The sequence below is a fragment of the Nicotiana tomentosiformis genome, chromosome 4 (assembly GCF_000390325.3).
Source record: "Nicotiana tomentosiformis chromosome 4, ASM39032v3, whole genome shotgun sequence".
NCBI classification, from domain to species: domain Eukaryota; kingdom Viridiplantae; phylum Streptophyta; class Magnoliopsida; order Solanales; family Solanaceae; genus Nicotiana; species Nicotiana tomentosiformis.
In genome coordinates, this window is record NC_090815.1 from 71,407,496 (window position 1) to 71,420,276 (window position 12,781).

A 12,781-nucleotide genomic window follows, 5' to 3' on the forward strand; every position below is an offset into this window, starting at 1 on the left:
TGACCTGATATCTCTTGCAAAAATCGATGATCACCGGGTCGACCGGACCCAATGTGAAGGGATAAGTGTAAACACTTAAAAACCTCTCCACATGGGTGACGACACTCTCTTCGGGGGATGGAATTTGCAACACGACCTCGGAACCCCAATTGCAGTCTTTTCTAACGGCCTCGAGATGACCCTGCATTATAGAGCACATATACATCGACACGTGCTCGCATCGACCCGGGACGGATGAAGGATTCTCAACCTTAAAATCGATCTTTAGAGTACACGGACCGGGAATGTAGTCATAGGTGGACAGCTCCAACGGCGCCTTGTCGCCGGACGGCCGTGAAGAAGAAGCTTTCTCCTTCTGAGGCACAATTTTCGAAGTCTTGGCCATTGATATGGGAGGAAGAAAGACAAAGGAAAGTGAAAAATTGACGACACCAAAACTCTGGTAGCAACAAGATGAACTTGAGCCAAGACCGAAGGGCCCGACCCAGTAACGAGTTCGAGCTAGTATCAGCTCACAGACAAGAGCCGTTGCGACCGCACCAAGAGAGAGAATCTTGGCGGGAATCAAGGAAGAGACAAGTCATCATGAACCTTCCACTATATATTTTATTTTATTATTTTTTGTAATGACCCTCTTCTATAAAAGAGGGAATCCTTGTAAGCTAATGGAGGAGACAAAAAATCATTTCTCAGATTAAAAGATAATCCTTTGTGTTTGCTTTACTTTATCTTATTCATTCTTATTGCCCACTATTTGCATTCTCATAGTTAAGAATATACGTATCTCTATTCCTCTACACGATTTATATCGAATTGTATCGCATATCCTTAGAACCATACACAAAATCTAACGTTATACGATTTTTCCGGTAAATACCATTATAACTTCTTATAAAATATCTCTCTATAGCATTCTTACTCTTTTTTTTATATGTTTTTATTATTTTATAAAAATTATATTATATTGGAGACATAAAATTTGGTAAATTTTGTAAGTTCCAATAAAGAATTTGGAATGTCAAAAATTCTTGTGAACTTGGAACATGAGAAATTGAAAGATGAAAGTTGGCGACTTTTTCCTTTTTGAGATTTTAAGTTCATATATTTTTTAATCTTCCATAATATACAAACTTAAAAACGTAATTTTGGGGTGATTTTTGTCTTTAACAACCAAATAAAATCTAAAAATCAAATGATAATATAGGAATAGCCAACCGCTATACAGACAAAAAAAATTCAGATAAACACGGTTGTTATATAAAATTTGATTGTATGTGATTTACGATTTCTCTGATACCACAAGATGATAAAATTACGTGCAGTAATAAGTGTCAAGTTTCATAACCTAAGCTCCAACTTCGTCAATTGTGGAACCCAAAAATGGGAGGTCCAGATTCAACTCATCTTGAATTTGCGTTAACTGACTAAAAGGTTTGGGTACCAAAACTTGAAAACATAACGATTTTGTGGCTCATGTAAATATTTTCTAGTTATATGATTCTGTTTACATGAAGAGTAAAAAATGACTTAGGATATCGTATAAAATCACTCTTGTTTACTTAAATTATAACGGGTAATAGGAAATTTTTCGTTAAACTTTGACAATCCAACATTAAGTACCCTGCTTTATGCGGAGAAGATTTTAATGCCTATTAGAATTATTTTTTGGTTATATGACTCTTTCTATACGAGATTGGGTAAGATGTGCATGATATTGATAAACAAAATACAAGAGATTGTAGGATTATTTTCTTCTATTTAAATAGTAAATCCTAATAATGTGGAAAAAGAAAAGAGAAAAGAAAAACATCGAGCACCTTTCAACAAAAAGCCAAAATGATTTTGTGCATTAAAGTGTGTGATGGTCAACTCACTTACGTGAGGAAGAGGAAACTGTCTATTTTCTCTATCAAAATCAAAAGCAGAGGCCAACAACCCTTCTTTCAATCACCACATACCGCACCATCAATGCTCAATCTCTCATCCTTCCCCATTTCGATGGGAAAAGGGTAAAAGCGTGTTTATCTAACAATCTCTCATCCCCCCAAATCTCTTTTTCAAAGAGGTTTTTTGGGTTTGGATGTTTTCAAAATTTTCAATCACTATTCAGATTGTTGATTCACTGAAGGGCTCTACCTATTCATACTTCTTCTATCCATGGTACTCTCTCTCTCTCTCGCTCTCTGTATTCATAGTTTTTGCGGGCCGCTACACATATTAATTATCCTTCTGATTTAGATATTTAGAAACTATCCGAGATAAACGGTAAGCTGTAATTTTTTTCTTTAATTCATTGGCCTAGTAGTCTTTGGATAAAAAACATTAGGTGGGCAGAATTATGTGTTGGTAGTAAGTAAAGATAGCGGTTGCTAGGAGGTAGCAATTAGTCTTTGGAACAGTCGAGGTGCCCTAAACTGATCCGGACACTAGCATCATCACCAAAAAATGTTAAAACAAAAATTTGTTGTTTAGCAAAAAGAATGGAACTTAGGATGTTAGTTTTCTCTCTTTGTGTTTGAGTTAGTTATGTTTATCTTACTTTTCTTAAACAATGAAATGTCCATTCTCAATGTAAACTGTAAACTAAGATTAACAGTTGCCCCCTGAAAGTGAATCTAAGAGTCTATTTTCCTATAGAGACATAATGAATGGTTCAATTCCCATGAAGATAAAGAGTTAGTACCGCTGGCTTTCAAGTTTGCTTTATTTTTTCCCTTTTCGTAGGTGGTTGTGTTAGTGGAGGACATAGTTCAATAGTATCAACAATCTTACTTTTTACCTTTTTATGCGGTTACGTGGGAGATGTAATTGGCTGTACAAGATCTCTCTTCACTTTTTGGCTTTTTGTCTTCCTTTTAAAAAGCCACCAACCATGCAATTGGCCACTGGATCCACTTAATTTGTACATGAACCGTGTTTTTGTTGCATGGGTGCCTGAGTTGTTAAAAAATAATGGTAACAAATCATTGCAAGGCCCGAAATGACTTCTTCTTACATTCTTTTCCCTGGAAAAATTTACTAATGTCAAATAATTAAGTTAATAAATTATTTCTTTCTAGCTTTATTGTAAGTTTTGCTATTTTATTTGATTTTTACTCTTGAAACAACTAAAGGAAGTGCCAACTTAAGTTGAAAGTTCTTCCTAATCAAGTTCTATTATAGCCTTCCTCAGAAACAGGTAGGTGGGATTAGATTCATGTTGGTGACATTGAAATTAGAAATGCTTCAAAGTTCAAATAGATGGAATATGATAAATTTATTTGGGAAGAGTACCTATTGCACATGGTTATGTATTACAACAAGACATCTTTTTTGACAATAACCATGTGAAGATGTTCTTTAGGTACAGTAAAACAAAGCAAAATTCGTTTTTGAGCAGTCAAGGTTGAAATTATAGCTGACCCAATTAAAAGTGCACTTTGTTGCTTCTTGGAGGAATAGACTTGTACTCTACATTAAATTGTTACTGCACAAGTTTTTCTATAAGGTCTTGATCTTTTTATACTATTTTATTCTTTTCTAATTTTCTTCAGTTCCCTTGTCAACTTTGATCTCCTCTGGTTTATTTATAGTTTTGTTGGGGAAATATTCAGAAAGTGATCTGGATCATTAATTATGTAAAAATTTAGCAAAAGATCAACTATCTGGACGGTTTTCATGATTAAATGAATTTTTTTCCAACTGTCTTGATCATTAAGTTTTTTTCTTTCTCATTGCTAGCCATATTCTACTTTATTTCATAGTTTGACAGCGTACTTATATTTTAAGTAGGTAGCATCACTTGTTTCATGCTATTTGTAAGCTTCCACAGATGGAGTAGTTGGCTATGAGACATTTATTTATGCAACCAATTGCATTGTCATCTTAACAACTTGACAGTTTATAAAAGTTTTTTCTTCTTCAATAGAGAATGAAGTTCCAGTGAAGAAGGATATATCATGGATTGTGAGAATAAGGATTCTGAGCTCAGAAAAATTGGATCATCTCGCACAAGCAGTGCCGCTTCTTCTCTCAGGAGGCGTTCTTTGAGTTTGTCGTTTTCTCTTCGTAAGAGGCTGAATGATGATGATGATGATGATGAAATCGAATCTGTATCAGAAGCAGGAGATATCGGGGATCGAGAGCTTCAAAGCAATAGGTACAGTGGGAGTGGTAGGCTGAGATTAATTGATGAAAATGCACCAGAACATGGAGTGGTTGTACCCATTTCAGAGGAATGGTCTCGTGAGCCCAATGCTATGACTAGTCTTGCTCCAGTATCCCCCTCAAAATTACCCGAGCGTAAAGAGAATGTGAGTTTCAAGATCCATTCTCACATTTTATAATTGTTGATTAAATTGTACGTAACACATAGTATCTCTAGTAAAAGTTGTTCTGACAAAAAGTGATCTCCGTGCAGGATGAAAAAACAGAGGTGCCATGGGTTTTGGAGTATACTTCATGCCTCTTGTTCCAAGCTGTATTTGGAATACTGGGGGTAATGTACACTATGTTTTATTTTTGAGTCCACTAAAAAATTACTTTGTCATCTATTGTTTTACTTTTGCATACTGCATTTCTTACTTCTCAACTTGAAAAGGAAGTGCGCTACTTTGTCATTGTCCTGTGCTTCTGCTTTTTGTTTCATCTGCATTTGAACTTAAGCAGTAGTTTCTTACTGCTCTTCGGATTAATTTCCTATGCTTTTGCGGTGTTATTCTTTAGTAAATTGTTGTCTTCTTGTATTTCCTTATTCGTAGTTTGCTTTTACTTCCTGTTATTTCGTTCGCTTCAATTATCCTATTATCTTACTCAGTGGCGGATTCAGAATTTCAAGTCAATGGGTGCTCCGACAATCAGCATTCTTCGTGTGAGTCTGCCTCAGCCATGAATCACAACATGTGAAATGAGAGGAGAACCAGACTTCTAAAGAAGGGTTGTCACTTTACATTTAAAAGGCAAATTCATCAACTTTTTTGCTTTATTTTAGCAAAAAATAAATCTTGTGAATAATTGAAATATCAGTTAGGAAATGCACATAAACAAATTAAATAAGCCAAAAGTTCCAAATGAAAAGATTATTACTAAGCCATTCCATTTCGAGGTATTTTAGCACCCATATGTCAATCCTTCTAAACCCAATGCACTAGACGTCTTTCCAATGCTATGGGTGCTTAATGAACAATTTGTATCATATAGTATTAAATAATCAATACTTATAACTATGTGGACTCATAAGCAAGCACCCATTCTTCTATACGTGGATCCGCCATTGATCTTACTGTTGTTACTACTTGCTGCTACTGTTTCTTTTTCATCTTTCCTTGAGCCGAGGGGTCTATCGGAAAGAGTCTCTCTACCTTCACAAGGTAGGGGTAAGGTCAACTTATTTTGTTGTTGTTTTTTAGTAAATTGTTTCCGGAAAGCTTCTTGTATATTCTATTGGTCTAAGTGAATTTCTTTCTTGTATTCATTTTTTCTGAGACAAAATTTGTATTACCAACATGGAGGTATGATAGGGTGGTTTGAGTTGCTTTTGTTTGTTGAAGATGCCTTCATTTACTTAACGGCTGGCTTCTTTTCATTGCTGGAATCTGATTCTTGGACAAGTTAGTGTTCATTTGACTAACAATATCCTATTTTATGTCTGCTGCTCTGTAAGCTTGAGGCATTTGAAGTGTGGAAACTTTTTGCTTTGGTTTTAACAGTAGGATTATTATTCCATAGTACTTAGTTTTGTCTTTTGCAGGAACTCAAAGTAACGAGTTTACACAATGAAAGGTAGGGAGGATTCAGTACCTAACAAAACTCTTAAGCCTATAGCTATTTAGACCGCTTGTTGTGTTCGCTTTCTGTATGATGATATTTTTGTGTTTGCTTGGAATGCTAGAATCAGCTTGTACAGTTTTAGAAAATTGCAAAATAGCACCAGATGGCAATATAACTTTACAGGGATCTGATTATGTAATTGTCTGCAGGTTTTGTTGAGGTATGGTCTCCAAATATTGTTCGGGCCAAGAATAGTTGGTGCCACAAGTGACCACAGTTATATGTATCTGGACCTGCCTTCTAACATGGTATACCATTCTTTCTCTTCTTTTTTATGTACTTGTTTATCTGCTATATGCAGTAGGCAAATATATACGGCTATCCCAATCGACAAGATTTAGTTAAAAGCACGAAATTTATCTGTATTGAAAGAGATGAAAAAACTGCACTTGCTGTAATACAGCAATGCCAAAGTGAATTTCCTGGTTCTCATGTTGTTCTGACTTCTCTTTAAGCTATGAGAAATTGTTATCGGAAGGAGTTGTGAAATAAGTTCATTTCTATAAGCGGAGTGTAAGTTGGAGGGGTGCTCAGCGATTTGTTGAATCCTTGATGCATTTGCTTTTAGCATAGTGATATCATCAAACAGATTCTGCTCTGGAATAGAATGAAGCTTGACAAATCTGACACTTATTTTGATAGATTTTTTACGCTTTGCAAAGTATATTAGTAATGTTCATAGGACTGTTATCAAGCTTGCCGGATAACGTTTTCAGGGTTACCACCCCATTCTAAACTTGGATTTTATAAAACAAAGAAAAAACTGTACAAATTGGGAGGAAAGGTTTGATGGCATGAGTGTCTTATGTGAGAAAGGACTCCTACCCTTTACATTATAGTGAAATGTAGCTAGTATGATGCATGAAATCTATACTATATGAAGGAGGACTATACTTTTGTATAAAATTTCATTAAAAGTACAGCCCTCCTTTTATACAATGCAGAATAAGACATTGTGAAAGACATAGTTAGTACTATACTCAGTTCTTGTAGTTTTCATATGTGAATATTCATATGTAACTGAAATTCCATATATCCTTGATCAGCAAGGTCGTGAGTTAATAAAAGCTCAAACCAGAATTGTATTTTGTTATATTGACCTCATACAATTTTCTTTAGAAGCTCAAACCAGAATTGTATTTTGTTATATTGACCTCATACAATTTTCTTTTGGCTGCTAAAGGTCGGTTCGTTCTTGATGGGTTGGTTTGGTGTGGTCTTTAAAGAGGACATTTCCAGATTTTCAACTTCACTGGCCATTGGATTGTCAACTGGTTTTCTAGGAAGCCTTACAACTTTTAGTGGTTGGAACCAGAAAATGCTCGATCTTAGTGTTGAAGGCCAGTGGGTTTTTGTAGTCCTTGGCTATCTCATAGGTATTTTTTCCCTTTAATTAACTTAACTCCCCTATTAGAGGAAGCACTGTTTCCTTTTTTTAACTTATTATTATTGATATGCTATGAATTCTCGTAGGTTTATTTCTAGTTGCCTACTCATTCATATTTGGGGTTGAGACTGCCAAAGGTGTCCGTTGGCTCCACAGAAGAGCCACTATGAATTCATTAAACTGTGGCACCGACTACCATTGGAGAGTAGATAGCTACAAGCGCCATGTACTAGTTATTCTCTTTCTGCTATGCATTCTACTTCTGCTTTGGGGTATAAGTATAGGACTGGAGGTAACTAAATTCAGCAGTGGCAGCACAAAAGTGCAGTTGTGGCTGGCATGCATAGTTGGTCCATTTGGGGTGTGGATCAGGTGGTTCTTAGCACGACTGAATGGACGCGGTTTAGGAAAATCAGGCTTTCTCAAATGGGTACCTTTCGGGACTTTGATTGCCAATGTATTAGCAGCTTGTGTCATGGCAGCACTAGCCACCTTGAAGAAAGCAGTGAGTAGTCCTCTATACTATTAGCATAGCCTCTTGAAACTGAGATATTTTTCCTTTTAGAATATTAATTAATTGTCAATGCTTATTCTAATTTTGGTATAGGTTAAGACGCAGACATGTGATACTGTTGCTTCTGGTATTCAATTTGGGCTACTGGGTTGTCTAAGTACAGTTTCCACTTTCATTGCTGAATTTCATGCAATGAGAGAAAGTAAGTATCCATGGAGGGCGTATGTGTACGCTTTGTCTACAATGCTTATTTCATTCGTCTTGGGCACTCTTATATACTCCGTCTTTGTTTGGACTGAAAATTTCAGTAAAAGATCAAGTTGAGTCTGTTTATTTTTGATATGTCTGTGCTGTTGAGGTCCCAATATAGTTGTTTCCCAAGAAACAAGAAGAAATACAATTAGGGGAGTAGTACTAAATTGGGAAATGAAAATTCTCATTCTAAATATGTACAGCTGATTTGCGAATTGCATAGTTCATGGATGTGATTTTCAAATCGCATTAGCAAACTGTTGTAATTTAGTTGTCTTACCCAGTGTTTTAAAAGGCGTGGGCGTAAGGCGGGACATTTTACATATGGCTCAGCGGGGCGTAAGCCCCGAGGCGCGGGGCGTACACCCCATAGGTATTTAATTTTTAATATTTTATAAAATAATATAATGACAATTAATATTTATAAACAGGTAAAATTACATAAAAATTGAAGAAAACTATATATATGTGTGCTCCATCCCCACAAAAAACTAATCTATTATACGTTACTTACAAGCACAAGTAATTTGAGTCTAAAAGAATAAAATTTTCTATATGGAGGAACAAAAAGGATGACTAACCTGCAATTTGAACTTTGAATTTGCTGCTATGAAGAAAAAATGTAGTTCTCTTTGTATTTGTAAAAAAAATTAAATATTCATTGCTTTTGGGAGATATTAGCAGAATAACAGACAAGATAAAAATTTGGGAAAACCATGAATTATGGCTTAAATCAATAAAAAAAGTCTTTATTTTTAAATTTAATACTTTTGAGTTCCTTTTTAAACCTTTTGAGTAATTACCAAACTCACTTTTGAGAATTTGGGTATTATATGAAGGACTAATTTAACAAATTTTGTTTTAATTTGAAAAAGTCTCTCGGGCTTACTCCTTACTAAAAAAACGCATCCCGAACACCCGGGTGTACGCCCCGAACGCCCGGGCATACGCCCCGAACGCCCGGACGTATTGCGGGGCGTACGTCTCTTGAGACTTTCGCCCCACACCATCGCCCCGGGGCTCGCCCCAAAAACACCTTTTAAAATAGAGGTCTTACCATTAAAGATTAATATTCAAACTCAAGTTAGCATAAATAATTACTCCTAGTACTTATCCAAACTACTTTTTGGTCTTTTCCTTTATTTTTTTTTATAACTTTTGGACTCAGAGGCGGAGCCAGGATTTGAAACTTATGAGTTCGGGATTCTAATCATTTTTAAGTTGTTGAGTTTTAAATTAATAATTTGTACATGTTTAATGAATTTCATCTAACAAATATAGGGTTTGAACCAAAGCTACTGGGTTCGACCGAACTCGTAATTCATCCTCCCAAAATCTATCTTTTTTGTTTTTTTTTCTTTCCACTTTTTCCGGAGGTTTTTTGAGTTGCCTCAGTGAGGAACACCTCAAGTTTAAAGTAAAAATATATTAACCACAATTTCACTTAAAACAACTTTGCACCTTTTATTAGCTTGTTTGGCCCAGCTTCTCCAACGTCAAAAGCATTTTTTTCAAGAAAAATGATTTTTTTAAAAGTTGAAGTGTTTGGCCAAGCTTTTTGAAGAAAAAAAGTGCTTTTGAGCAGAAGCAGAAATAGTTTTGAAAAACAGGAAAAAAATAGCTTCTCCCCAAAAGCATTTAACTGAAAAGTACTTTTGAGAATAACATTTAGGAGCAATTTTTAAAAGCTCTGCCAAATACTACTTGTTATTCATAAGTGCTTTTCAAATTAATTAGCCAAACATAAAGCCCATTTGGATGAGTTTATTTTAAGTGACTTTTTAGCATAAGCCATAAGTTAGGAATGTTTTTGTCATTTTAACTTAAAAATAAGTGTTTAAAAGTATTTTTTTACTTTCTCCAAACACTAAAAAATGATTTAAAAGCTATTTTAATTTAAAAATATTTAAAATAAACCAATTCAAAGGGGCTCACAAACGAGTTATTACTAAAAAATAGTTTTCAAAATAAATTGATTTTAGTAAGCCCAAATAGCATATACTAAGTGTGGAAGTCTTGACAAGCTCTCTTTTCACTTTACGCCTTTTGTTGTCTTTCGTTAAAAAGTCACCAATGATGCAATTGGCTATTGGGTCCACTTAATTTGGACGGGGGTGGTCTTTCACTTATATACAACTAAAAACCAAAATATGTGAAGGGTCATGTTTTGAAAATAATTAGTAACAAAATTAATGCAGGGTTGGAAGTGACTTAGTTTGGAATTTTTTCCCTCAACAAAATAATAGTACATGGATATTACCCTGTCAAAGTAATAATATATGATTAATTTCAATAACAAAGTTATAGATGTTATTATATAATTAATTTTATCTAGTTTTATTACAAATTGTAGTGGTATTCACTCTAATAAATGTGGAGATGGATTAATATTGTAAAAATAAGAAGTAGTAATAAATCGCAATAAAAGAATAAATAAGAATAATGTGGTTAAATTATCCTTTCCTTAAGGGGTTTGCAAAAGACAAAATTGACAACTAAAATGGAATGGAGGAATGATTATTAAAATTTCAAAATCAAGGTGAAAATAGAACAATTTAAAAAGTAAATTTCAACATGTAAAAAGAAAATTTGAATTTAAACTATATCTTATTTGATTATGTTAGATTGTTGAAACTAATTATTGAATAATAATCTTAGAGAGCAAAAGTGATTTAACTGCCTATTTGTCAATTAAGTTTTCGATTCTAATATTTGTTACCTATCAATATTTGTCAATTAAGGTCTTTTCCTTTATGTTTTTCCAGAGATATTATTCCTTTGATGTGATTAAGATTTTTTTTTGGTACCGCAAAATGGTCAGATTATTATGCGCAGAAAATGTCAAGTTTCGTAGCCTAAGCTCCACCTTTTCGTTAATTGGAATACAAAAATGGGAGCTCCATATTCAACTCATCTTGGATTTGCAGCAACTCATTCAATGCTAGATACTAAAATTTGACGGTCGGACATAGAGTACCGTCTTTACTCTTTTGCAGGGCGGAACTACAATGTTAAAAGGACGATCACTTAAATATTTTTCGCTGAATATATATGTCAAATATTTATTTCTATTTAAATAAACATAACTTTGAATAACTTTGAATAACTTTGAAACTACTATACTTCCTCCATCCTTATTTAGTTGTCATGTATATTAAAGTAGTTTTACTCAAATACTGATCTTTTTAGAAAATTAATTATTATTTTTTCAACTTCACCCTTAGCATTAATTGTTATAGGATTAAAAGGTAAGTAAAATAGTCAAAGATTAAAAAATTAATACGGGATAGATTAGTCAAATTATTCTTCTTATAACTCCTTCTATTTTAATTTATATGACATATTTCACTTATCAAGAGTCAATTTGATTAATCATTGAAAGCTATTGGATTAGTTCAACTAAGTATTTTAATATCAGAATTTGGATATTTAAAAATTATACGAAAAATACTATAAGTTACAATTCTTGTCATGCCAATATAATTAAAAATATATTTTAAAATATTTGTCAAACTTCACATAGTTAGAATCTCGAAAAGCAAATGTATTACATAAGTTAAAACTGATGGGGTAATATTTTCCTAATGGGCGTGCACTCAGGGGCGTATGCAGGATTTTTTTGTAAGTGGTGTCGATATTTAAAGAAGTTAATAAATTAATAAATCACTATAATAACATCATATATAAAGAAACACAATACAAGCATACTACTATAATTGGTTTAAAAGTTGTTCGAATAATTCAATTTTAGAATGGTTTTAAATTACATATTGTTGATGGCGTCCAATCCTACATCTCTAACTGAAGCGTACCACAATCGTTAGCAATAATAAATCTAACAAGGTTGGGTCGAATTCCACAAAGAGTAGGTGTGTGTGTGTGTTAGAGTGTCCAAATGTGTGTAAACTTGGTGATTCTTAATGTAATCTTCAAGCAAAGAGTGATTTTTCAATTACTTCTAAAGTTACTTCTAAAATTACTATGTAAACTAGTCTAGAAATTTTATCGAACACTTAGAATGCAAGTAACGATGTAGTTGTAACAAATAAGAGAAAGACGCTAGGATTGTTTCCCCTTTGTGTAGGTTATGCTTTTGGGTATACAATGTTCATTTCTAGTTAATTAAGCATGTGTTATGGCTTTAATTTCTATTCTACCAACTTAATGTCGTCCAACAATTAAGAGATTTTTACCCTAAGTTGTTCTTTCAAGTCAACAAAGATTCAATGGTAAGCAATTGATTAGCCAAAATAGAAATCACACTATTTCTAACTAGATTTCATTAATCAAGTGATTAACTCACTTAATTCCTTGCTAGTTACTTTGTACCTAAGCTAAGTTCTACTGTTCCAAGCTAGAACTAGCAAAATAAGTATGGATTTAGTGTTTGCAACCACAAAATCAATCAATAAAGCATGGAGTAATTAGATAATACAAAGCTTAATCAAATTTCGAATTTATATTAACAAGCCAAAAATATAACCCCACTTAGGGTTCATAATCCTAACTTAAGAAATCAGCTACTCATATTAGAAATGAAAAACTAAAGATGAAATAAGAACATAAGCATAATTAAAGACTAAAGTTATAAGAAAATTCAAACAAAAGTGTTGTTGATCTCCCGATCCTTCCCAAAATAACTCAAAAGCTGCTGTGGAGTACAAGATAATGAAAGATGACCTAAGAAATCTAGCTAAAAATCTACTTATAGTCGTCTAAAATTTATAACAAAATTGTCCCTCGGATGCTTGCGTAACTATGCACACAACTTCTTTTGTGCTCTTGTGCATTGGCTTCAGGTCTTTTGCGTAGGACAGTTG

The 12,781-nt window shown here is 33.7% G+C and overlaps 1 protein-coding gene across 1 annotated transcript; it reads left to right on the top strand.

Moving 5' to 3' along the window:
- The first annotated feature begins 1,907 nt into the window (after positions 1-1,907).
- On the top strand, positions 1,908-8,255 carry LOC104092603 (fluoride export protein 1-like). Its single transcript, XM_070199849.1, has 7 exons — positions 1,908-2,160; positions 3,908-4,292; positions 4,400-4,477; positions 5,958-6,056; positions 6,992-7,184; positions 7,282-7,700; positions 7,803-8,255. Exons 2-7 carry the CDS (start codon positions 3,939-3,941, stop codon positions 8,031-8,033), a joined length of 1,374 nt encoding a protein of 457 aa, XP_070055950.1. The 5' UTR covers positions 1,908-2,160; positions 3,908-3,938; the 3' UTR covers positions 8,034-8,255.
- The last annotated feature ends 4,526 nt before the right edge of the window (positions 8,256-12,781 follow it).